Raw genomic sequence first — 25,834 nt, forward strand, 5'->3', positions numbered from 1 at the left:
AGCCTTATTTTTTCTACCTCGTCTCCCACCCATTTCCTGCCTTATAAGAATGAACACCATGCAGGTACCTCAACCAGTGATTTCTTCTCTCTTTTAGCACATCCCATTCATTCATTCCCTTAAACATTCTGTGTATGAGAACACAGAAGGCCCAAGAGAGGACGTGATCAGTTTACCTGTGGTTAATTGGTTAATCCATTACACTGGTTAAACTACACCCTCCATCTCATTTGAGCTTAAGTTAGATAAAGGCAGAAAAAAGTTACAAACTGTGGTGAATGTTGCCCCACTTTGGGATGCACTGTCTCCCATTTTGTGGTCATGCATGAAGGGTGTGTGTGATGAGCTGCTTTGGTCAGCATGGTGAATTTGGAGTCTCATAACGCAGCCTAGGCAGAAGTGGGACCTTGGGGACTCAGCCGTGCACACGCCCTGTGAATGAGCTGCCTGATGGCTCCCTGTTGCTGCCTCTTGCAGATGCGGTGATGAGCTGGTGGAGATCAACGACTTCCCCGTTCACTGCATGACGCTCAACGAAGTCTATGCCATCCTGAGTCACTGTAACCCAGGTCCCATCCCCATCATGGTTAGCCGCCATCCAGACCCACAGGTGACTCCCCCTGGGCATCCTCTCCCTCCTAGGCCCACTCTCGCAGGATTCCCATGGGAACAAGAAGTGACTGAACATGTAGACATTGTTAACTGAGTTTGAACCAAGTGTCTGTAGTAATAGGTTTCTGCAGCAGAAGTCCTATGACAAGCTCCTAGACACTGAGGCACTTGGCATTAGCTCAGGAGGTTCTCATGGATGAGTTACAGGCCCTAGGGCAGGAAAACATAGACCCAGAGTTTCTGTTAACAGATAGAAGAGATTCACGCATCCATGCATCCAGCGGGTCCCCACTATGTGACTCTCTGAAGCTGGACACTGGGCACGCAGGGAGAAGTGAGTGAGCTCATAGCACACAGTCCTGCCCCCCAGATCCCTGCATTCCCACGAGACTGGTAGAGAAATCATTGCAATACAGCGTGATCAGTACTATGGAACACAGGCATACAGAAGGGAAGGTTACATAAAAGCAAGACGTACCAGAAGTTAGTTTTCTCCAGGCAAAGACTTTGTGGAAAGTCATTCCAGGCAGCAGGGACACAGAGTTAAGTTGCAGAGTCATGAAGGCACCTGCCGTGGAAGGAGGGAAGGGTAGGTTCTCGGGACTGGGGTGCAGAGATGGGAGCAGAGAGTTGAGAATGGAGTTTGGTGAGGCATTGGGGTCACATGCCAAGGGCTTTCCACAGGACGCTAAGTGTTTGCATTCTGTGGGTGGTGACGAGCTAGGGGAGTCTGAAGCTCTAGCTGTAACATGTTCAGAATTTTCTTTTTACCCCTTGATTGCTCTGCAGAGGACAGGATGGAGTAGGTGGAGTTGGAGTTTTTTGTAGGAAGGAAACAGATGATGAGGCCTGAATTAAACAGCAGATGTGGGAGGAGAATAGAGCAGAAGGGGCACCAGGAGGCAACTTGGGAAGAATCAACAAAATCTGTTGGTTGGAGACTTCCCTGGCAGTCCAGTGGTTAAGACTCCACACTTTCAATGCAGGGGGTCCAGTTTCAATCCCTGGTCAGGGAACTAAGATCCCACATGCCTTATGGCATGGCCAAAAAATAAACAAATAAATGAAAGAGACAAGCAACAAGGATTTTAAAAATCGTCTTCAATTCTAAGATGTTAGAAAAAAAGAGAGAGAGAGATGTATTGGCTGCTTAGGTTTGGGATAAGAGAGAGGGGAGCCTAGGAGGACTGGAGTATTTTTAGATAGTGAAGGCAACACCACAGCCAGAACAGAGAACTGGAGAAGGGAGTGGACTTGGGAGGAAGGAGAATCGTTGAGGCAGTGCAAGCTCGAGTTGGAAAAGAATTTCCAGACACAGAGCATTTCAGAAGGGAGTGAGTTTATTAAGAACAAAGAGCAGAGATAATGTGGGCAATTCGAGCACAGCAGGCCAACCTCCAGGCCGACCTGGCAGACCAGGGAGAGCCTACAGTTTCCATGGGTTAAGAGCCAATTTTTATAGCCTCAAGACAAAGAAAATTCCTGCTGGATGGTTGGTATTAGGTGATTGGTTGGGGTGCTATAGGATATTTACTGGAGTTGGCATCTTTGCCTAATTGGGAGTCAGGAAGCTTGTTAGTAATGATCAGGAGGCTTTTGGCAAAGCCAGAGGGGCTCAGTCAGCTTCAGAGGTGATCTTGGTTCTGGGCTCCACTTCTGAGGAGGCCTAACACCTGTGACCTTGGGGCAGAACTCAACAAGAATGATCTCAGTAGGGGACTGGTGAGATGGAGGCCCTGGGGGGTGTGTAGTTAGACAGGCCAGCAGGCAGTTACCTTTAAGGCTGATAATGGCTGGCTTTAGAAAAGGCAGAGGATCCAGAGATCAAATTGCCAACATCCACTGGATCATCAAAAAAGCAAGATAATTCCAGAAGAACTTCTACTTCTGCTTTATTGACTATGACAAAGTCTTTAACTGTGTGGATAACAGCACACTGTGGAAAATTCTTAAAGAGGTGGGAATACCAGACCACTTTACCTGCCTCCTGAGAAATCTGTATGCAGGTCAAGAAGCAACAGTTAGAACCAGATATGGAGCAATGGACTGGTTCCAAATTGGGAAAGGAGTACGTCAAGCAGTATTGTCACCCTGCTTACTTAACTTCTATGCAGAGTACATCATTTGAAATGCCAGGCTGGATGAAGCACAAGCTAGAATCAAGATTGCTGGGAGAAATATCAATAACCTCAGATATGCAGATCACACTACACTTTTGGCAGAAAGCGAAGAGAACTAAAGAGATTCTTGATGAAAGTGAAAGGGGAGAGTGAAAAAGTTGGCTTAAAACTCAACATTCAAAAAACGAAGATCATGGCATCCAATCTCATCACTTCATGGCAAATAGATAGAGAAACAATGGAAACAGTGAGAAACTTTATTTTCTTGGGCTCCAAAATCACTGCAGATGGTGACTCCAGCCATGAAATTAAAAGAATTTTGCTCCTTGGAAGAAAAGCTATGACCAACCTAGATAGCATGTTAAAAAGCAGAGACATTACTTTGCTGACAAAGTTCTATCTAGTCAAGGCTATGGTTTTTCCAGTGGTCATGTATGGATGTGAGAGTTGGACTATAAAGAAATCTGAGTGCTGAAGAATTCATGCTTTTGAACTGTGGTGCTGGAGAAGACTCTTGAGAGTCCCTTGGACTGCAAAGAGATAAAACCAGTCAATCCTAAAGGAAATCAGTCCTGAATATTCATTAGAAGGACTGATGTTGAAGCTGAAGCTCCAGTACTTTGTCCATCTGATGGAAAGAACTGACTCACTGGAAAAGACCCCTATGCTGAAAACGATTGAAGGCAGGAGGAGAAGGGGATGACAGAGGATGAGATGGTTGGATGACATGACTGACTCCTAGCAGAAATAGGATAGAGAAGGGGATGGTGGATAAGATCCCCACAGGCCTGTGTGGCAGGGTTCAAACACAGCCCTGCTTAGTTAGTGAGCACTGACAGTAAGCATGCTGGAGGAAATATTTATGTATTATTTGGCTGCTGCTGCTGCTAAGTCGCTTCAGTCGTGTCCGACTCTGTGCAACCCCATAGACGGTAGCCCACCAGGCTCCCCCATCCCTGTGATTCTCCAGGCAAGAATGCTGGAGTGGGTTGCCGTTTCCTTCTCCAATGCATGAAAGTGAAAATTGAAAGTGAAGTCGCTCAGTCGTCTCCGACCCTTAGCAACCCCATGGCTGCACTGGGTCTTAATTGCCGCACGCAGGATCTTCTATCTTTGTTTCGGCAGGCAGACTCTTAGTTGTGAGTGGAATCTAGTTCCCCAATGAGGGATGGAACCTTGCAGTGGGAACACAGAGTCTTAGCCCCTGGACCACCAGGGAAGTCCCCAGTCTTAGCCATTTTGAAGCATGGAGTTCAGTGGCGTGATGGACATTCACATTGTTTTGCAGCCGTGACCATCAGCCATTCCCAGGACTCTTCATCTTGCCAAAGTGACACTCTCTACCCCTTAAACAGCCCTCATTCTCCCCTCTGGAGATGACTCTTCTACTTACTTTCTGTCTCCCACTGTGTCCCAGAGTTCCCACTGTTTGCTCTCTGATTTTGACAACTCTGCATACCTCATCTAAGTGGTGTCATATGTGACTGGGCTCTTTCACTTAGCATGGTGTCCATTAGGCTCACCTGTGCTATGGACGATGTCAGCATTTCCTTCCTTTTGAAGGCTGAATAAGATTCCGTTGTTTATGTAGAGGCCATATTTTGCATGCCCCTTCATTGGTTGATGGACACTTGAGTGGCTTCCACCTTTTGGCTATTGTGAATCCTGTTGCTATGAACCTGGGTGTGCAAATATCTGTTCGAGTCCCTGCTTTCCATTCTATGTGGGTAATAAACAGGAGTAGAATTGCTGGATCATACGGTAATTCTATTTTTAATTTTTTGAGGAACCGCCATACTGTTTTCCATCTTGGCTGTCTCATTTTACATTCACACCAGCAAAGCACAAGTATTTCGATTTCTCCATATCCTTATTAACACTTGTCATTTTTGGGATGGGGGAGCCTGGTGGGCTGCCGTCTATGGGGTCGCACAGAGTCGGACACGACTGAAGCGCCTTAGCAGCAGCAGCGCTTTTCTGTTTACTCATTTATTTTAATGACTTAATTTTTAGTTTTGGCTGCACTGGGTCTTTGTTGCTGTTCAATAGCTGCTCTCTAGTTGTAGTGCACAGGCTTCTCTCATTGCAGAGGATGGGCTCTAAGATGTGCGGGCTTCAGCAGTTGTGGCCCATGGGCTTAGTTGCCCTGAGGCAGTTGGGACCATCCCAGACCAGGGAGTGAACCTCTGTCCCCTGAATTGGCAGGCTGTTTCCTAACCACTGGACCACCTGCCCATCCTCATGGGTGTGAAGTGATATCTCATTGTGTTTTGGGGGGGTTTTTTTAAGATTTTTTTTTAATATGGACCATTTTTTAAACCTTTATTGAATTTTTTACAATACTGCTTCCATTTTTTGCTTTGGTTTTTGGCCTCGAGGCATGTGGGATCTTAGCTCCCAGACCTCTACCCTCTGCTTTGGAAGGGGAAGTCCTAACCCCTGGACCGCCAGGGAAGTTATCTCTTGGTTTTGATCTGCATTTCCTTAAAGATTACTAACATCGAACATCTTTGCACATGCTTGATGGCCATTTGTCTGTCTTTTTTGGAAAATATCTATTCAAATCCTATGCCCATTTTTACTTGGATGGTTTGATTGTTCTTGCTGTTGAGTTGTAGGAATCTGATTTGCCTAAGTCTTCTCCCATTCTGTGAGTCCCATTTCACTCTACTGATTTTGCCCTTTGTTGATTGATACAGGGAATATTTTCATTTTGATGTTATCTGATTTGTCTCTTTTTCTTCTTTTTATCTTTTTCTTTTTCATCATCCAATTGTATCTATATTTTCTGTCCCATTTATCTCATAGTTCTTTGATATGCAGAATATTTTCATTTTGAGATTGTCCAATTTATCTGTTTTTTTCCTTTTGTTGCTTGTGCTTTTGGTGTCCAAAAAGTTCTTTTTAAAAACCCTCTGATTTTACTGTGAAGTAGGTTCTTGTTGTCACTGTTTTGCAGGGAAAAAAATTGAGGGTTAGAAGCTTCAGTTCCTTGTGTGAGTGTGTGGTTACAAAATGAGGGGACTGGGACATGTACATGAGTGTGTTTGTTCCAGAACTCATATTTTTAACTATTACTCAAAGGGATTAATTACCTGTGACAATAAGATGGCTAGGGTTCCAGTTATGACATCATTGTTGTTGGTAATAAAGGTGATGATGATGTCATGGCAGCGTTAAGTGTGGAAGAACTCCCCAGAGGTAAACTCTAAAATGGTAACTCTGCCCAGTTTGGCAGCAAGTAGTGGAGAAGGTTAGGGAGTTCAGAGGGGCCACCTTGAGAATCCCTTTATTGACAGAGTTTGGACTTTGTCCATAAGATACTAGGGAACCAGTGATGCCCAGGGTGTTTCTGGGAATGTCAACTGTTTGTAGAGTGGGTGTGAATGAAAGACAGCAAAATCCAGGGGCCCAGTTAGGGAACTGGTACAGGACTCAAAACCTGATGCAGAAGTTCCCACTATTTGCTTGAGGAGGTGCTGTAAATTTTCCAGGTTTCTGAACAGCAGCTCAAAGAAGCTGTGGCCCAGGCTGTGGAGAACGTCAAGTTTGGAAAGGAGCGGCACCAGTGGAGTCTAGAAGGTAAGGAGACAGTGAACTTGCATTTGCAGCATCTTTGTCTTCTTAGAAAGCTTTGAGTCTAGCCACCAACTCACTCTCTACCCCAGGAACATAGTAGTCATCACAGATGAGCCTGGTTCATAGACAAGGATTGAAAGCTAGCAGTCCACCAGCTAAATTGAGGTCACATTTTGCTTTGTTTCGGAGGCACGAGAGTTTAAAATCATCTGAATTTGAATTGTTTTAAATCCACAAACTTTCTCTAGTTCTTTACAGTCCTCACCATTCCCTGTTACCTTATTTTACCAGGTTGCCTGTCTCACCTCTGTCCCTATAGGCATTTGAGATTTCAACTGCTAGCCCATGATAATAGGTTCCTTATAAAGAATAATATCTATTAATAAAGTTTCTGACATGTATTGAGTTCTAATCGTGTTAGGCATGCTATTTAATACACTATTCCCCTGAATCTTCCCATATAATTTTTATGCATATTTTTGGGAAAATGTGGGGTCCTGAGAGGCTCCCTTACCCCAGATCAGCCATGGAGTACACAGATGATCTGGGATGGGAACCAGGCTGGCCAACTCCAATGTACAGCTGGTGGGCATTGGCCAAGTCTTTGTGGAATGTCCATATTATAGAATAATGTGCAGGCTTTAGTACTGATATTCACAAGGATGTTACACAGTCTGGAAAGTGTCCAGACAGAAGGACAGGACCCAGAATTTTATTTCAGTGGTTTTCTTCCATTTCCACCCACTCAACATGCATCTATGCTCAAGGGAGGAGAACAGAGAAAAAAAGTTTGACAGCGGTTATCTCTGATAGGCTGAGGGTGAATTTTTGCTTTCATTTCTTCCTTTTTGCAGCTGACTTTAAACAAAGATGCATTTTTATTTTAAAATCAGTAAAAAGCTAAAGAAAAGCTTTTTCTCTAAAGACGATTTGAATTATGAGCTTGATTGGCCTTGATTCTGTACTGAAGTCTGAGATGCTCGCCTGTGGGGCTCGCCTGTTGCTCCTGGACTTGCAGAATGTGCTCACATTTGAGCGAGAGCCTGGGCCTCGGTCTGCTCACACTCTTCTGATCTGTGATGCTAGGGAAGGGGCATCTTCTACTACTAGAGACAAAGAAGGGTCAGTGGAGGGTGTGTGGTTGGCCCTATGCTCAGAATATGACGGGGTTTTGGAAGGGGGCTCAGAACCAGGAGGAAGGGCTGCATAGGAAGACAAAAGTAAGAGGAGAGTCTGGCTAAGGCACAGTGGTTTTCTGGCCTTGCTTCATCCTCATTTTTGGAAAGAAAGGTAACCTCTTGGTTATTGTTGTTCAGTCACTAAGTCATGTCCAACTCTTTGCCACCCCAAGGACTATAACCCACAAAGCTCCTCTGCCCATGGGATTTCCCAGGCAGGAATAGTGGAGTGTATTGCCATTTCCTCCTCCAGGGGAATCTTCCCAAACCAGGGGTTGAACCTGAGTCTCCTGCATTGGCAGGCGGGATTTTTACCACTGAGCCACCATGAAAGCCCTGACCTCTTGGTACAATGCTCAAAGCGCCTTCATGGACATTTTCTCTCTTTGATTTTGAACCCCAAAATGTCCTGTGATCCTGAAATAAGTATCTCCGTTTTACAGATAGGAAATGGAGGGTGGAAGTTTGGGTTCCCCCAAAGGCCAGCAGGCTTTGAAATGGGGCATGGTCAGAAGGTGTGGAGGCTCCACACCTATGGGAGCAAGGGGGGGTCTCAGGGCTGAGCAGAGGGGCCAGTTGAGCAGAGATGATACCGGACTGCCCCTACCAGACCACTTCCACCCAGCCATGGAGCTCACATGGCCCACTGGAGGTGTCCTGTATGCAGAATTGGCTGGGTCTTTCTAGCCCCATCTCCATCAGGCATTGGAGGTGGGCTGCCTTTCGGGCGAGGTGGTCCCTGAAGGGGCTGACAGCCAGGACATCAAGCCCGTCCTTGAAGGGCAACCTTGGGGATGCATCTCCGTCTCTACGCCTAGAGACTCAGAAAATTTGAATGATTTTCCCAGCCTGATGTCACTGGTGCTGGATACCAGACCCAAGATTTCTGAGCTTCACTCCAAAGTGACCTCCGGGGAGAAGCAGACAGTCTGGGCAAGCAGTGTACCCCTGGCAGTAGTCCTGAGCCAGACCAGGGATGGGGTTTCATTTGTGCTTCCAATGCAGGTGTCAAAAGGCTGGAGAGCAGCTGGCACGGGCGGCCCACCTTGGAAAAGGAGCGGGACAAGAACTCTGCACCCCCGCATCGCCGGGCGCAGAAGGTCATGATCCGTTCCAGCAGCGACAGCAGCTACATGTCAGGATCTCCCGGGGGCAGTCCCAGCAGCAGTGGAGAGCAGCCACCCTCTGATCTGGAAGTCAGTGTGCACAACCCCAGCCTGCCCCTGGGGCGGGAACCAGGGGTGCCTCCTGGGGCCTCATCCAGGCACCCCCAGGAGAACCTGCCCCTCCCTGCAAGCCAGGGCAGCCACCCACCACTGAGACTCAAGAAATCCTTTGAGATTTTGGTGAGAAAGCCTACATCCTCCAAGCCCAAGCCTCCACCCAGAAAATACTTTAAAAGTGACAGTGACCCTCAGAAGAGTCTGGAAGAGAGAAAGGACTCCCTGTGCCCTTCTGGACACACCTTGCCCACCTGTGGCCAGGTAAGAGAGGGTTGAGCATTCTCTTGCATCAAGCAGTGTTGAACTGGGGCATTAGTAGAGTGTTAGCTGAGGGCAAGGAAGGGTTTCTCCTCCATCAGAGAGAAGGGGCTGGGCTCAAGCTTAAAGCTGACTTCAGAGAGAGAGCTTTGCAGCTTGGCAGACCTCAGTTGAAGCCCCAATCTTGCTGAATGACTTCTGCGTTGCCATCCATGACACACTGGAATGCAAGGCTGCTCTCACAGGTCTCTAAGCCTCAGTTTCCTTATCTGTTAATTGGGTCTAAGTTTATTTTAAATTTTATTTTATTTTATCTTTACAAGCATTAGGATTTTTTTAAGTTATTTATTTATTTATTTTTGGTAGCACTAGGTCTTCATTGCTGCACAGGCGTTTTTTCTAGTTGCGAGTGAGCAGGGGCTACTCTCTAATTGTGGTGCGTGAGCTTCTCATTGCAATAGCGGCATGGGCTCTAGGGCATGTGGGCTCAGCAGTTGAGCCTCCTGGCCTCTAGAGCACAGGGTCAGGAGTTGTGGTATGTGGGCTTAGTTGCTCTGCAGCATGTGAAATCTTCCCAGATCAAGGATCAAACCCAAATCTTCTGCATTAGCAGGCGGATTCTTTACCACTGAGCCACCAGGGAAACCCCAGGATTATTTTTTTATGTGGACCATTAAAAAAGTCTTTATTGAATTTGTTACAATATTGCTTTTTAAGCCATAAGGCATGTGGGGTCTTAGCCCCCTGACCAGGAATCGAACCCATACTCCCTGCACCGGAAGGCAAAGTCCTAACCATTGCACTGCCAGGGAAGTCCCTGGGGCTGAATCTAGAGGCTCCCTCCATGGGCTAGGTGAGGATTCAAAGGAACCAACCGAGCGGATGCCTAACGGGCTCTCAGGCATATCGGTGTTCATTGCTATGACAGTTTGTCCCTGCAGGGGTCTGCAGACACCCCTGCAGACCTCCGTTTCCTTTCTCTGCCGCTCCATCCCCCTCCCTCACAGGAGGGCAGGCTCATGGCCAGGCAGTTGCTGTATCTTGAGCCGTTTTTAGGCCCAGGTGCTGTGCTCTGTCTCAGTTAAGCCAGACAACCATCTGGGGATAAGAGTCCCTTTCATGCAAAGAGAAAGCCGAGGGACTTGCTCAAGTTCACATTGCCTGTGGGTCACTTTATCATTAGGCTTCGTTGTCTTTCACTTCTTCTTCGGCGGATTTCACAGGGTAGGTAGAACTGGGGCCTCTGGTAATCCCCTAGAATAGTCGAACAGTCTGTGATAAGGGTTGGGAAGCTTCAGGAGGAGCAAGAAACCCCAGAAAGGAAGGTGTTGAGTAGGAGGAGAGAGCAGAGGAGGGAGAGGAAGCCAGGTTACTGAAGAGGAAGTACCATCTTGCAGAGAGCTGGCAGGATGTGGGCTCATTAGCAATTCATGGTGGAGATGCCGAGGGGGTGCTGTGTTCTCCTGCTCCTTTTTTTGTTTTTTCTTTCCAAGCAAATGAGTATTTTATTAACATGGTATAAAAGAATTTTTAAACACATGGTAGGGTTTTGACCTCAAATACTTGTGAGGTCTGCTACTGAAATGAACTTACAGCTAGACAGCTTATGAATCTTGAAGATACCTAGTCTCTGTCCAGTTAAGGGTTCAGAACAGACACCCTCACCTTGTGCACCCCCATTTTAAGCAAACATTTCATTTTCCTTTGAGCCTAAGACCTGTGAGTCCCAGAGGGCAAATTAGGAACAGAGAAGCTGGGAAGCCAGGCTATCTACTTTGTTCCTGGAGACCCAGAGGGGGTCTGTGGGGGTCACAGGGGCTGCCCTGGTGATGCTCTTGTGCCCTCTGGCCGGGTTGGACCAGATATGGGGAGGGAGTCTCCCCAGGCGAGGCTGCTGCGGGAGAAGAAGGCAGACAGGGACTCTGCTGCAGGCAGAAGTCCCCTGTCTTTGCCACCCTGGCTGCTCTTCAGCATTTGTCGCTCCTGCCTGCACCCTCCGCACTTCCACAGCTGCAATTCTCTGTCCTTCTGCTTTGTCCCACATGGCCCACAGACCCTTCCACAGCCTTTTACAAAAGCACAGCCAGCACCATATTATTTTCCTGGGTGTTGGGGGTGCAGAGAAGGGACGACAGCACCATAAAAACAGGGGCTGTTTGCTGCATGTCATTCTTCTTAAAATATCCTCCACCATGTCTGGGGATTTCTCACTGGGTGTTTTTCTCTTTGGTCCCAGTGTGTAATATCTCTCCATTCTTTCCTCCCTTTCTCCCTCTAGCCCCTCCTCCTTCTCCTTTTTCTTTGTCTGTCTCTCTGTCCTCCACCCTCCACCTCCTCCAGTCTTTCCTCCCCAGGGTCCCATGACCTTTCTCAAGCTTTTATGACAACCCCAAAGTCTTTCTCACCTACTGTAACTCAAGGGGACTTCCACAACCAAAATGACCTTCAGGATATTTCTTTCAACAGAGGACCAGTTCTCTCCCTTCTAGAAAATCAGCTTCAATGACCACTTTTGGTTAAAAATCACTTTCTCCCCTAAGTCATCTCCTGTCTTCTTTCCCTTCTCTCTCCATCATTCACTACCAAGCACTATGCCAGGAAAAACTATTTACAGCAAAAGTCAAGTGAAATCAATCTTACTTCTGGAGCTAATTGAAAAAAAATCTCCCATGAAGAGGGTGCAGTATCAGGTGTGTTGATGAAAAGACAAAACACATCTGAGTCTATTCCAACATGCAAAGTTGCTTTCACCACTGTGGTTGGTACCCAGGGCATCAGCCTATGAAAGTGTCAACCATTCACGGATATAGACAGGGTGCCGAGTTCCCTGGGTGCAGTTAAATTTCAGACACGTCATTTTTTTTTTCTGCTGATGAGTGGCTTAGATACCATCAGTCTGATATTTTAAGCTTCTAATTTCATAACCAAGCCTTGCTTTTATGAAGGACTAGTTCAAGAGACACAGTGATTCCTTTGGGTTGGTTGGTCTCTCAGTGTTTCCAAAGTGCTACCATAGAACTTGGTTCTAAATAGGGAACCCTGGGCTGGGACAATGCTTGGTGAACACATTTCTAACTTGTATAGAATTATACTTCCTAAAGAATGTTTATTGACAAAGTAGATATAAATCTCAGGCCACAAATGTTTTCAGTTTCTCTTTTAGTCCCACATGGTGCATTTGTTCCTCCTTCTTTCCTTCCTTTTGGAAGGGAGCTCACAGCCTTGTCTAATAGCCAGCCCATCATTCCACCTGACCCTGGAAATAGCAGAAAAGACATACCATCAACTGCAGTATGGCAGAGTATTTCCCCTGCAGAAAAATTTTGGCAGCATCTTTCTTTAAATTATATATTTGTTTTATTTTGTGGCTGTTTTGGGTCTATCTAGTTGCGCGAGTGGGCTTCTCATTGCAGTGGCTTCTCTTGTTGCAGAGCATGGGCTCTAGGGCACTCTGGCTTCAGTGTTGAGACACATGGGCTTAGTTGCCCTGAGGCATAGGGGATTTTTCCAGACCAGGGATCAAACTCGTGTCCCCTGCATTGGCAGGTGGATTCTTAACCACTGGACCACCAGAGAAGCCCTATACAGCATCATTTTTATATTGGCCTTCTTTTCTTTCTGGGTTGCTGGTCTGCTTTTTCCTTCTACCATGGATGTTTATCTCTCTGGAACACTTCTCCTTGGCTTCTCTGCCTGGAAAGTTCTTACCCTTTGTTCAAGAGCCAGACAAGAAGCACTTCTCCTGGGAAGCTTTCTGTCCCACTCTGGGACAGAACTGGTGCTGGTCCCTGCCTCTGGGCCCTGGCAACATCTCTTTCATGCTGTATGAAAACCCAAACTCTACTCAAGCATTAGAAAGTGACTTGGTGCTCGGTCCAGCTGTCCCTGAACTGGTTTGTGAAGCAGCCTGAGGCCACATCCATGCTTAATGGGAAAACCGTCCTGCCCTAGACTGATCAGGTCACCCTGGGGGCAGCAGAGGGGAGCAATGGCACAGTTTCAGAGTTTCTGTCATCCTTCACAACATCCTTTCTAAATAGCTGAATGTTTGTTGTCTAGTCGCTCAGTCATGTCCAGGTCTCTGTGACCTCATGGACTGTATCCTGATAGGCTCCTCTGTCCATGGGATTCTCCAGGCAAGAATACTAGAGTGGGTAGCCATTTCCTTCTCCAGAGGATATTCCTGACCCAGGGATCAAACCCAGGTCTCCTGCATTGGAAGATGAACTTTTTTTTTTTACCACTTGCCATCAAGGAAGACCATAAATAACTGAATAATAAATCACGATGTAGAAAGCAACAGATCCAAATTTTCCTCTAAGGGGTCTAACTTTAACTTAGTGAAGACTCGGGAGGCAGATCTTTGCCTCATTGTCTTCCCCCCTGGGAGGAGGAGGAGTTTGGCCAGATGTAGTGATACACGAAGCAGTGCCAGCCCTATTTCCCACCCCCAGACCTCTTCTCCCTGTCACAGGGGCCCCAGGATCTTCACATGTGTCAAGTGCATGAGCCCTTGTCCTGGATGCCAGCTCATGTGTCCAGGAAGCAGAGGGATGCTCTGGGCCTCCAGGAGGTGCCAGCTCCCTGGTCACCCATGCAGACAGCGCCATGGAGGAAAGGACCCTCTTGACCACCAGGGCTGCTATTGGACTTCTCATTAAAGCTGCTTGATGTTGGCCCCCCAGTCCCAATCAGAGGGCTCCTTGCTTTCTCACAGCTGGAGGCTACCGTTTTGACACAGTCTCACTTCCTGTTTACACCACAGGAAGCCAGAGAACTGCTGCCACCTCCGCCTCCACAGGAAGACACAGCGGGGAGAACCCCTCACACCGCTGCTGGCCACCCAGGACCTGTAGTCGGGCCACACACGACATCCCTCTCAGAGGGCCAGCCAGGGAGGAGGGCAGCCAGCCCAGGTAGGTCTTCATCTGCCAGGAGGAGGGACCTTCTGGATCAAGGTCCAGCACTAGGGGAAGACTGGAGCATTAGAGCATCCTGCATGGCTGGACCGCTGGACCTGGGCTGGTAAGCAGTCAGGGTGGGGACCTCTTGGCTGGAATAGTGATGCTGTGATGCGGGGGTGGGGCGTGCACAGCGGTGATGGGAGGAATGCGGGCCAATCCAGAGTCGGCTGGAGAAGGGAGCCCTTGGGAAAGGTCCCAGACACACCTACCCAACCACAGCGAGCGGCCGCTGCCTCCGGGGTGACAGCCTTCTAGAAAGCTTCTTCCAGCATTTCCAAGTCTGGGGATGCAGGTCAGAGAGGCATGAGTGAATAGCAGGTTGCTGGTGGTCACTGCCCCCATGCGGGGGATGGCTGGGGTGCGCCCCATGGTGCCCCTGAAAGTGCTGAGATATGAGCTGAATATTAAAGCTTTGATGACAGAGGAGATGGGATTTGGGGCCAGGGAGACCAGGGTGGAAAACCTGGCTCTGTCCTTCACCAGTGTGATTTGGGGCAACTCAACTTTTTTGTGTGTGAGCCTCAGTTCTCTCATCAGCAAGTGGGAAATCACATAGAACCCCAACGGGTGATTCAATTCAGTAAGTGCGTATTGAATGCTGCCTTCAAGGGTCCCTGTACTGGCTTCTGGGGAAGAAGCGAGGCAGGGGAAGAGACAGACACCGGGAGAGAGACACACACAGAGAAAGAGAGAGAGATGAGAATGAATGTGAAGGAGAATGAGAGAAAGAAGACAGACCAGTCCATCAAGGAGCTCCCAATAATGGTAGTGGCAGAATTGGCTACACACTTACATATTTATTGCTCAACCTGTTTGAGTAGCACTACATGCAAATGGCCACCCACTCCAGTATTCTTGACTGGGGAACCCCATGGACATAGGAGCTTGGTGGGCTACAGTCCATGGCGTTTTCAAAAGAGTCCAATGTGACTTAGCAACTAAATAACAATAACCACATGCAAAGCACACAGAAGGCTCTTGGAGGTCCAGGAATGCTGTGAATGGAAATACCTGGCACATCTCTCCCAGAGCAGGGGCCCTACTACTGGAGGCTCCTCTTCACCCCTTAGTCACCCCAAGTGAGGAACACACCAGGGAACATCTACCAGCAAGAGCTCCTCGCCCCAGTTTGCATAGGGCTCTCACGTAGAGCGTCTGACAGCTGAGTCTTACAACAGGCCTTACAGCAGAGCAATGCATAAATGCAGGACCAGGCTGAGAGGTCCAGACACACTTGGTAAAGTCCCAGAGTCAGTACTAACCACCCTGGCCTCTGGGATAGTGCAGAAGGTCTCTGTGGGATCATCCAGGCTTAATGCCCTGCATGGTTGTGTAGCTTGAGGGTTGGCATTGGAACAAGACGCAAGAGGAATCAATGTCTTCCTTACAATGGGCTGAATTCTGATACCAGGCACGACCCAGAGCATGGTACCAGAACAATAAGACCTGGGGTGACCGAAGGGCCACACATGAACTTGGCTTCTCAGCTGTGCAGGACTTGGGGTTCAGCCTCCCTTTGTCCCTGGGAAAGAGTGGTGGGTGGCAGAGCTTCCCCTGGTCTGGCTTGTTCAAGATGGCTTCCAAGAAAGACCAACATATGTTCCCCTTCTTCTGACCCCAGTGGTGAGGGGCTGAACTTCACTGGGCATGCCTGATAGAGCAGGCTGGAAGGACCTGTGGGGCTGCCCCAGTGCAAACACCCAGGTTCATCCCAGGTGTATTAAATCAGACTCAGTATATTTTAGATCCTCCAGTTTCCAGTGTGCAGCCCAGTTTGGGAAATCACTGGTACAGAGCTTTTTTCTCCCTGGAGCCTTCTCATCTTTCATTGACTCTTTGGGCTGGGAACACTCCTTTGCTGAGCAAGCTGGTTAAGTCTTCAAGTAGGGAGAGTAGCAAACCGACATGACTTCAGGGACCAGGTGATACTTTAATGTGTGAAATGCTGACTGGGTGAGAGAGAGGCTGTTAACCCCATTGAGCTGGGGTGCAACCTGTCTGAAGTCTTTCATGCCTGCATTGCTTTTCAATGACGTGGGTGGTCCAAACCAATTAAGGCTGTCAATGTGTGACCCATGGCTTAAAAGTTTAAATGGTAAGAGAATTGAGTGTTGCTTTGACCTTTTAAGTTTTAATGAGTTATCCAAGAGGCTACTTATTACAGTAAGTCTGCCACATATGAATGAGTTCCGTTCTGAGAGCACATTCGTGAATCCAATTTGTTCCTAAGTCCAACAAAGTTAGCCTAGGTACCTAGCTAACACAATCTGCTACATAGGACTGTACTGTAATGGATTTATAATATTTTTCACAAAAATAATGCATAAAAAATAAACACAAAAAATAAAACATTTTAAATCTGGCAGTAGAGTACCTTGAAAAGTACAATAGTGCCAGCTACATCACCACTGCTTTTACACTTGCTTCCAGACATTCTGGGCTTGAAATAAAGACGCTGCACTACCGTCCTCTATACAGTCCTATACAGTAAAGTGCACACAAGCACAAACACTTGTAGAGGATGCACACATGTGACAATGTACACCAGACATATGAACTAACTCACGTGATTGGACATGAGAACACACGTTTGTATCTCTGAAAGTTCACAACTTGAAGGTTCATATGGAGGGGACTTACAAAAGGACACAAAAGTGGAAAGGACACAAAAGTGGGGAGTCAGGAGGTGGGGGTCTTGGCTCTGCCAACAGGTGACCCCTTATCCTTGTGAATGTTGGATTCCTCACTTACACAGTGTCAGAGATCAGACTAGGTATTCTGTGGGAACCCTTCTAGCTGTAAAACGCTAGGATGCTGTGGTGTTAACTCACGCCTCTGGTCCCCTGGTTCTGTGTGTGCTTCATCCAGGTGATAGCACCTGGGGTAGCAGCTTACCCAGCTAGGGATCCCCCACTCTGCTCATCTCCCCCCCAGAATCCTTGCTGTTCATCTTTGAAAGTAGAACTTAGGAGGAAAACCCACAACGAGGTGTAACACACAGCTCTGGCCTTCTTTCTACCCCCTAGGGACTCAAACGTCCCCAGTAAAACACCCATTGCTTAGGAGACAGGCTCGGATGGACTATAGCCTTGAGGCCACAGCTGAAGACCCTTGGGTTAGAATTTCTGACTGCATCAAAAATCTCTTTAGCCCCATCATGAGTGAGAACCACAACCACGTGCCGCTGCAGCCCGACGCCCCGCTGGGTGAGGAAGATGGGATGCGGGGCCACCCAGATGGGGCTGCCGCGAAGCTGGACACCACCGGCGGCGGTCCCAAAGCTTACAAGCAGGCGGGCGGCAGCACCGTGAAGAAGGGTCCTCCAGTAGCCCCCAAGCCAGCCTGGTTTCGCCAAAGCTTGAAAGGTTTGAGGAATCGTGTTCCGGACTCCAGGCGAGAGATGGCCGCCTCCTGCCAGCCGACCCCCACCTCCAGGGAGCGCCCTGGGCCACCCCTGCGGGCTTCGTCCTCCATCAAGCAGAGGATCAGCTCCTTCGAAACATTCAGCTCCGCTCACCCGCCTGACAGAGGAGCCCAGAGACTGAGCCTCCAGGCCTCCAGCTCCTCGGGCGAAGCAGCAGAACTTCCCAGGAAGCAAGAGGGAGAGCGGGCTTCTGGTCCCTCGGGGCAAGGGGCTCCCCCCACCATGGAGCAGCAGCGGCCAGAGCCAGAGCAGCTGCCCCCCGCCTCCCCGGCCACGTCAGAGGCCAGCAACCCCGGCGTGTCAGGGCACCCTCCCCTGGAACAGCAGCCCGGTCAGAAAACCCTCTCCTCCGACCCCGACCCTCTCTCAAGGCTGCTGGCAACACAGATGGAGGGACCCCGAGGCCCAGTGGTCAAGATGCCAAGTCAGCGGGCTCGGAGCTTCCCCCTGAGCCGGACCCAGTCCTGCGAGATGAAGCCACTGGATGAAAAGACCAGTAAACTCTACTCCATCAGCAGCCAAGTGTCCTCCGCCGTCATGAAGTCCCTGCTGTGCCTCCCATCTTCCCTCTCTTTCGGCCAGATCCCCTGCAGCCCCAAAGAAGGGGTGTTACCTCCCACAGCATTCAGTGAAGACCCCGCGAATAGTTCTGCTGAAGCTTCTGCCTCGGACACCAGCTTCTCTCTCAAGTGAGTGTCTCCATCCAGTTTTCACCTCTCTCATCTTTCATCCTCTTACAATCCTGTGTCTTTAAAAAGTTTCTCAGGTTTGCTAAAGGATTGTTCCACCTTTCTGTCTCTCTCTTTTTTAAGTGTTTATTTTATTTTTTTACTGCACTGGGTCTTCATCGCTTTTCAAAGGCTTTTCTCTAGTTGTGGTGCACAGGCTTCTCAATGCAGTGACTTCTCTTGTTGCAGAGCATGGGCTCTAGGCACATGAGCTTCAGTAGTTGTGGCTCGAAGGCTCTAGAGCATAGGCTCAGCAGTTGTGGCAAACAGACTTAGTTGCTATGTGGCATGTGGGATCTTCCCAGACCAGGGATTGAGTCCATGTGCCTTGCAATGCAAGGTGGATTCTTAACTACCGGACCACCAAATAAGTCGCCACCTGTTCTTATGAGCATATATATGTGTGTGAGAGAGAGAGGGTGTGTGGGTGTGAGAGTGTATGGGTCTTGTGAGCGTGTGGGTGAGTGTGTGGGTGTGTGTGAGAGAGAGAGGGTGTGTGGGTGTGAGAGTGTATGGGTCTTGTGAGCGTGTGGGTGAGTGTGTGGGTGTGTGTGAGAGAGAGAGGGGGTGTGTGGGTGTGAGAGTGTATGGGTCTTGTGAGCGTGTGGGTGAGTATGTGGGTGTGTGTGAGAGAGAGAGAGGGTGTGTGGGTGTGAGAGTGTATAGGTCTTGTGAGCGTGTGGGTGAGTATGTGGGTGTGTGTGAGAGAGAGAGAGAGGGTGTGTGGGTGTGAGAGTGTATGGGTCTTGTGAGCGTGTGGGTGAGTATGTGGGTGTGTGTGAGAGAGAGAGGGTGTGTGGGTGTGAGAGTGTATGGGTCTTGTGAGCGTGTGGGTGAGTATGTGGGTGTGTGTGAGAGAGAGAGGGGATATCCCTCTTGGTGGTCATATAGACACAGATTTGCCCAAAGCATCAGTTATACTTCAGGGTGAAGTTTTGAACACAGACTTCAGAGTCAGACACACCACAATCTGTGATTTCAAATTCCAGATCTTGGCATTTCATAACCATGTGACCATAGACAAGTTTCCCCACCTCCCTGAACCCCAATGTCTGTATCTCTACGGTGAAGGGATGCTAGTTTCTATTCATAGACTTGTTGCATGTACTTGTGGAATGAACATTAGCACCTTCCGGGAATACAGTAGGTATGCAAAGACTGTTAGCTCTTGTTAGCATCACAACTCATACTATGTGCTTCTCCTCCCTGCCAAGCCTCTCAGAGCTAAGAGAATACACGGAAGCCAACGACTGTGACCACTGCACCTCTCAGCCTGGTCAATCGGTTATCTCCTTGCTGAGCACAGAGGAACTAAAGAAGCTCATAGAGGAAGTGAAGGTTCTGGATGAAGCTACATTAAAGGTAGGTTTCTTTTTTATGGGCATTTACAGAGATGAAGGGCTTCCCAGGTGGCACGAGTGGTAAAGAACCCACCTGCCAATGCAGGAGACATTAAGAGACATGGGTTTGATCCCTTGGTTGGGGAGAGCCCCTGGAAAAGGGAATGGGAACCCACTCCAGTACTTTTACCTGCAGAACCCTATGGACAGAGGAGCCTGGTGGGCTACGGTCCATGGGTCTCAGAGTTGGACATGACTGAGTGACTTAGCACTTACAGGGATGAAGGCCTTGCTCAGAGCAGTGTGGTCACCTCAGTTAGGTAGGAGGAAAAGCAACCCATGTAGCCCTAGGATCCCTGAAGTCGAGAGAGTTGTTCCCAAGGGCAGATACCAGAGTCAGATTGTGCCCTGCCCAGGGCAGAGGGGTGCTGTAGCACTGGACCAAAACCAGACCTTTCAGTGTAGGGAGCTTTGTAGCTCATGAAGTGATTTCAATCAGAGTTGTATCTTTTTGATCATTTAATAAAGGAGAAAGGTGAGGTTCAAGTTTGCAGAGTCAAGGTTTCTATCTCCACGTTCCCCTGACTGCCTGCCTGGCCTGCATCTCCAGGGTGATGCTGCTTGCAAGTGAGCTATCCATCATAAATTCTGAGTTCTTGCCTGAAGATTTGCCCTGCTCACCAAGAGGTGACTGACCCCAGGACTTGCAAAGGCTCCCACACTCAGTCAAGTCATTCTGAAAGTCCCACTTCCCCTATGCCTTCTGAGCATGACCCAAAAGTGTGTGGAGAGGAGGTGGTCAGGCAGAGCTGAGGCTCATTCAGCTCAGATGAGCACAGCCTCACGGGCCTTGCATCCGCCTGGGAGGCCCCAGTCCACGAAGGCTGTTTACACTGGAATTATCCAGACTGGGAGGAGAGGGTAAGGGGGCATCACAGTCAGCGTTCCCTACAGCAGGGGTCCCCAGCCTCCAGGTTCTAATGCCTGATGATCGGAGGTGGAGCTGATGCAATGGTAATAGAAATAAAGTACACAGTAAATGTAGTGCACTTGGATCACCCTGAAACCATCACCCTCCCCCAGTCTATGGGGAAATTGTCTTTTATGAAACTGGTCCCTGGTGCCAAAAAGGTTGGAGACTGCTGCCCTAGATCAAGGGCATGGGTGAGCCTGAGAAGATGTCCTGGGGCTCTGGGGCTCTTGCTCATCACCTGTGCACTGGCACCATCTTACCCAGAGCCTGATTTCAACAAAATAACAGAGGCTAAACTATGGTTTTTCTAGTAGTCATGTACAGATGTGAGAGTTGAACCATAAAGAAGGCTGAGCACTGAAGAATTGATGCTTTCGAATTGTGGTGCTGGAGAAGACTCTTGAGAGTCCCTTGGACTGCAAGGAGATCAAACCAGTCAATCCTAAAGGAAATCAATCCTTGAATATTCACTGGAAAGTCTGAAACTGATGCTGAAACTGAAGTTCCAATACTTTGGCCACCTGATGTGAAGAGCCAACTCACTGGAAAAGACCCTGATACTGGGAAAGATTGAGGGCAGGAGGCGACAGAGGATGAGATGGTTGGATAGCATCAAGGATTCAATGAACATTAGTTTGAACAAATTCCGGGAGACAGTGAAGGTCAGGGAAGCCTGGCGTGCTGCAGTCCGTGGGGTCGCAAAGAGTCGACATGACTTGGAAACTGAACAACAGCAACGAAGTGCTGTGTAAAATACATGGCTGTCCTGCCTGGGGCCTCCCTGGGAGAGGATTTGCTTTTAAACTTGACAAAGGGCTCTTCTAAGGCAAGTAAGCTGATGCCTGGGGATCCGGCATCAGCTTACTTGGGAGATTTGGGCCAGTGCTGCAGTTGAGGTGGGGACAGTGAAGTCCATTCATCCCTTCATCCCCCCCAAACCCCGGGTCTTGGGGACTCTAGATCAAAGGCTTGTGGAGCTAGCGGCACGACAGAGGCTCTGGTGGTGTCAGAGCAAGTGAATTTTTGATGTAAGGTTATTTCTTTATGCCAGGGCACAACCTGGTGGCCTGAGAGCCTGAAGGTGTATTGTATTTGGTCTGCTTGGTGATTGTCTAAAAAATATTATATTGTGTGTGTATGTGTAGTTGCTAAGTCATGTCTGACTCTTTGCGACCCCATGGTCTGTAGCCTGCCAGGCTCCTCTGTCCATGGAATTCTCCAGGCAAGAATACTGGAGTGTGCAGCAATTCCCTTCTCCAGGGGATCTTCCTGACCCAGGGATCCAACCCAAGTTTCCTACATTGCAGGCAGATTCTTTATCATCTGAGTCACCAGGGAAGCCCAATATTATATTTATATTTTAAATATCGTCAAACCCAAATCAAAACCTGGATTCTGGCTTCCCTCTCTCTCTCTCTTTTTAAATATTTATTTATTTGGCTGTGTCAGGTCTTAGCTGTGGCTCACAGACTCTCTAGTTGTAACTTGCAGGCTTAGTTGCCCTGTGGCTAACTTAGTTGCCCTGTGGGATCTTAGTTCCCCGACCAGGGATGGAACCCACGTTCCCTGCATTGCAAGACAGATCCTTAATCACTGAACCATTAGGGAAGTCCCCTGGCTTCTCTTTTTTAAAAGGGCATGAATGGTCCTGGAGCACTAGTCTGCATTCCTAGGAGCAGAGGGTCCTCTTGAGCCAATGTGCTCTCAGTTCTCTGTAGTTCCCCTCTCTCTCTCACATCTGCCCCTTTTGCTCTTTTAAGTGGTCTGCCTGAGCCCTGGATGCACTTGAGTTTGAGGCCCCCCACCACCATTGAGACCAGACGAGGGTCTCTGACTTTAGACACTGCAGAGGGATTGTTCTGACTTCAGGTGAGCCCAGGTCCAGGCTGGGAAGTACTGTGTGTGTGTGTGTGTGTGTGTGTGTGTGTGTGTGTGTGTGTACGCATGTGTGTTCTAGGGTGAGAAGCCAGCTGGTTCCTTAGTGCTGCTGCTGTGCCCCACGGAGCAGCAGGTGTAAAAACAGAGCAGCTAACTCTTGCAAAACTGCACCGCTCCAGCTTGCTGACCCAGAGTTCTCCAGGCTGACCCCATTCCACACCAGATAGCAGAGCTGTTGTCCCAGCTTCGATTTCCAGCTGACTCAGTAGCACCCAGCCCCATCTGTACAGATGTGGGTGTGGATGGGTACACAGGAGAGGCAAAGAACTCTACAGGTTGCCTTATATGCATTTTCTTTTTTCTTTTGTGCTTCCCATGACTTCCCAGAAAGTTTTCTTTTTCTAAATAATGAGATGGGTTTGACATAACTGGGTATATGGACAAGTTGTGATTTGAGAGCAAATCAGCCTGATGTTATGCTTCCCAGGTGGCACTAGTGGTAAAGCATTGGCTTGCCAATGCCAGAGATACAAGAGACGTGGGTTCAAACTCTGGGTCAGGAAGATCCCCTGGAGTAAGAAGTGGCCACCCACTTCAGTATTCTTGCCTGGAGAATCCCATGGACAGAGGAGCCTGGTGGGCTACAGTCCATGAGGTTGCAAAGAGTCAGACATGATTAAGCACACACACAGCCTGATGTTAGAACACTTGTTAAATCTTGATCTTCTGTAGTTTTATTAAACTTGAACAGAGGGGAAGAAGAATACTTGCTAAATTGTTCATGCTGTTGCAATACAATGTTTTTTAATACATATATTTTCCTTCTACAGCAATTAGACAGCATCCATGTCACCATCTTGCACAAGGAGGAAGGGGCTGGCCTTGGGTTCAGCTTGGCAGGAGGAGCAGATCTAGAAAATAAGGTGATCACGGTGAGTGGCCCAGTCATGGGGTTCATCAGAGCCAGAGGCAATGACCCTTGGAGGGCGAAGCACTTATCAGGGGGGGAATCAGAGGAATGCATAACCCCAGGCCCTGGGCAGGAGGTTACTGCAGGAGTTTAAGATACTTGAGAAGCATAGATACTTAACCACTGGACCACGAGGGAAGTCCCATGATCCTTAACTTTAAAAAGGTCTCTGTGTACACAAAACAACTTTAATTTACCCAAAGAAATCTGAATCACTTATGGAACTTTAAAAAATATTACAGGCATCTCAGCCTCACCCCAGAGCTATTTTATCAGAATTTCTTGAAGTCAGAGCCTTAATGCCTCCATTTTTGAAGGTCCTGGAGAGACGTTTAAAAAATTCCAACACAGTGAATGTCACTGCGTTGAAGTGAAGTGAAGTGAAAGTTGATCAATCATGTCCAACTCTTTGCAACCCTATGGACCACACAGTCCATGGAATTCTCTAGGCCAAAATACCAGAGTGGTAAATACCTTTCCCTTCTCCAGAGGATCTTCCCAACCCAGTAATTGAACCGGGGTCTCCTACATTGCAGGTGGATTCCTTACCAACTGAGCTATCAGGTTAAATGAATGTTATGGGAATTCCATCTCAACAACAATAAAACAGGAAGAAAATTCAAAACAAATTTTTTTCAGCATCATGTCTCTTTTGGAAATAGAGATAAGTAACCGGTTAGCCACCAACATTTAAAAATGTTTTTAACTTTATAAGCCACTGGGCTTCCCTGGTGGCTCAGATAGTAAAGAATATGCCTGCAATGCAGGAGACCTGCCCAGCTTTGATCCCTGGGTCAGGAAGATCCCCTGGAGTAGGAAATGGCAACCCACTCCAGCATTCTTGCCTGGAGAATCCCATAGGCAAAGAAGCCTGGAAATCTACAGTCCATAGGGTCACAAAGAATCAGATACGACTGAGCAACCAACATTTTATCTTATTATTGGAGTACAGTTGCTTTACGATGTTGCGTTAGTTTCTGCTGTACAACAAAGCAAATCAGCTATAGGTATACATATATGTATATATACATATATATATGCATATACATATATGTATGTACATGTATACATATATACATCCTTCTTGGATTTCCCTCCCAACTCCCCACCCCATCCCACCCATCCAGGTCATCACAGAGCACTGACCTGAGCTCCCTGTTCTTGACATACGTATGCCACCAACGTTTAGACAAGAATGATTTATGACCACAGGAGCCTTTGCCAAAGGCTTTACAGGAAGGATTGAAGGTCTGGCTGTGATACATAGCACAGCACATCTAGATGGAAAGAGGTCCCACCTGGACAGAAAGAGGCCTTGGGCAGGCAGGTGTGGTACAGGAGGCTGTTTTCTTGGGTTTGCCCACTGGGAGATAGGTGTGTTAACACGGACGGTGGTGAAGCAGGTCTGACGGTTGACGGCAGGCGGTGGGGCCCAGCTGGAAAGGTCAGGAAGCTGTTTCTGTTGCTATTCACAGAGCACAGCTCAGAATGTGCCCGAGGCTTCAGATCTCGAGGTCCAGCCCCCTGTTCTCGCAGGACCAGCTGGTACCCAGAGTCACTTGGCACACTGCTTTCAGTCATGTGTGAGCAGCAACTTCCTTCTTTGCAAGCAAGCTCTCCACCACAAAAAAGCACATAAAACCAATGAGGACCTATTTCTGACACTGAGCACTGGTAGATCACCGTAAAGACGTTCTGGACGGCACAGGCTGCTTCCTAATTGAAGAGCAGAAAAGATAGCTTGCCTGTGGGAACAACACTTTGGATCTGTGGGTCTGCCCTGGAGGGGGTAGTTTTCTGCACCCATGTCGGCCGCCACCGCTGACACTGCCTCAAAAGCCAGGAGCGGTACACATCGGCTGATCCTATGCACCAAGCTTCCCCTTTCTCCTTCCATGTTTGAGCACTTCTGTTCCTTTCCAGATTCATTCAAAGAGAACTAATGTTGAGTACCGTCCATTATCAAGAACAAGCTGGGCTCCCACTGACATGTGCAGGTTTTCTTCCCCATGCTTCAGGACGGGGGATCGTTGGCATGTATGCTTCATTTGTGGAGGATGGATGGAGATGCAGAACAGATTCTCCTCCTACTCGGGTCTTGTAATCAGAGGATCTTGACCACGTCTGACCCCATAACAGAATTTTTCCAACACTGAAACTGTTTAGAGAAACAAAGAACCTTGATCAGAGGATAACAGCAAAACAACACATAGCACAGTTCAGTGATTGGCCACTCGTGCTGTCATTCAGTCCTCCTAATTAAGCACGTTAGAATTTACATCATTAAAAAGGTTGAGGCAGGTCTTGCCTGGGAGTCCAGTGGTTAAGACTCTGTGCCTCCATTGCAGAGGGGGTGGGTTTGATCCTGAGTCAGGGAACTAAGATCCCACATACCGTGGGGCCAAAAAATAAAAAGGCCTATACACGTAAAAAAAATGTATTACAGGAAAAAAAAAAGAAGATGACTGCGGCAAAGACATGAGATTTTTTTTTTTTTAATCCTACACTTTTTCAGAAAAGGAACCTAGGTGGGGATGGTCTCTTTTAACTGGAATTAAGGATCAGAATTTCTAGGGGAAGAGCTTTA

General features: G+C 48.2%; 1 protein-coding gene across 6 annotated transcripts in view; it reads left to right on the forward strand.

The window, feature by feature from the left end:
- IL16 (interleukin 16) overlaps window positions 1-25,834 on the forward strand; it is a 114,732-nt gene that overhangs the window by 82,427 nt on the left and 6,471 nt on the right. For 3 of the 6 annotated variants that reach the window (XM_070358442.1, XM_070358443.1, XM_070358446.1), the window contains 7 exons: window positions 478-610; window positions 6,227-6,314; window positions 8,495-8,973; window positions 13,736-13,886; window positions 16,961-18,047; window positions 19,301-19,448; window positions 23,108-23,209. In XM_070358442.1, coding sequence (XP_070214543.1) covers window positions 478-610; window positions 6,227-6,314; window positions 8,495-8,973; window positions 13,736-13,886; window positions 16,961-18,047; window positions 19,301-19,448; window positions 23,108-23,209 — 2,188 coding nt within the window. Of the gene's footprint in view, window positions 1-477; window positions 611-6,226; window positions 6,315-8,494; window positions 8,974-13,735; window positions 13,996-16,960; window positions 18,048-19,300; window positions 19,449-22,159; window positions 22,269-23,107; window positions 23,210-25,834 lie in introns of those variants that run through there. The other 3 variants (XM_070358445.1, XM_070358444.1, XM_070358448.1) reach the window with 3 other exon arrangements.

This window comes from Bos mutus, chromosome 21 (genome assembly GCF_027580195.1).
Source record: "Bos mutus isolate GX-2022 chromosome 21, NWIPB_WYAK_1.1, whole genome shotgun sequence".
Classification (NCBI taxonomy): Eukaryota; Metazoa; Chordata; class Mammalia; order Artiodactyla; family Bovidae; genus Bos; species Bos mutus.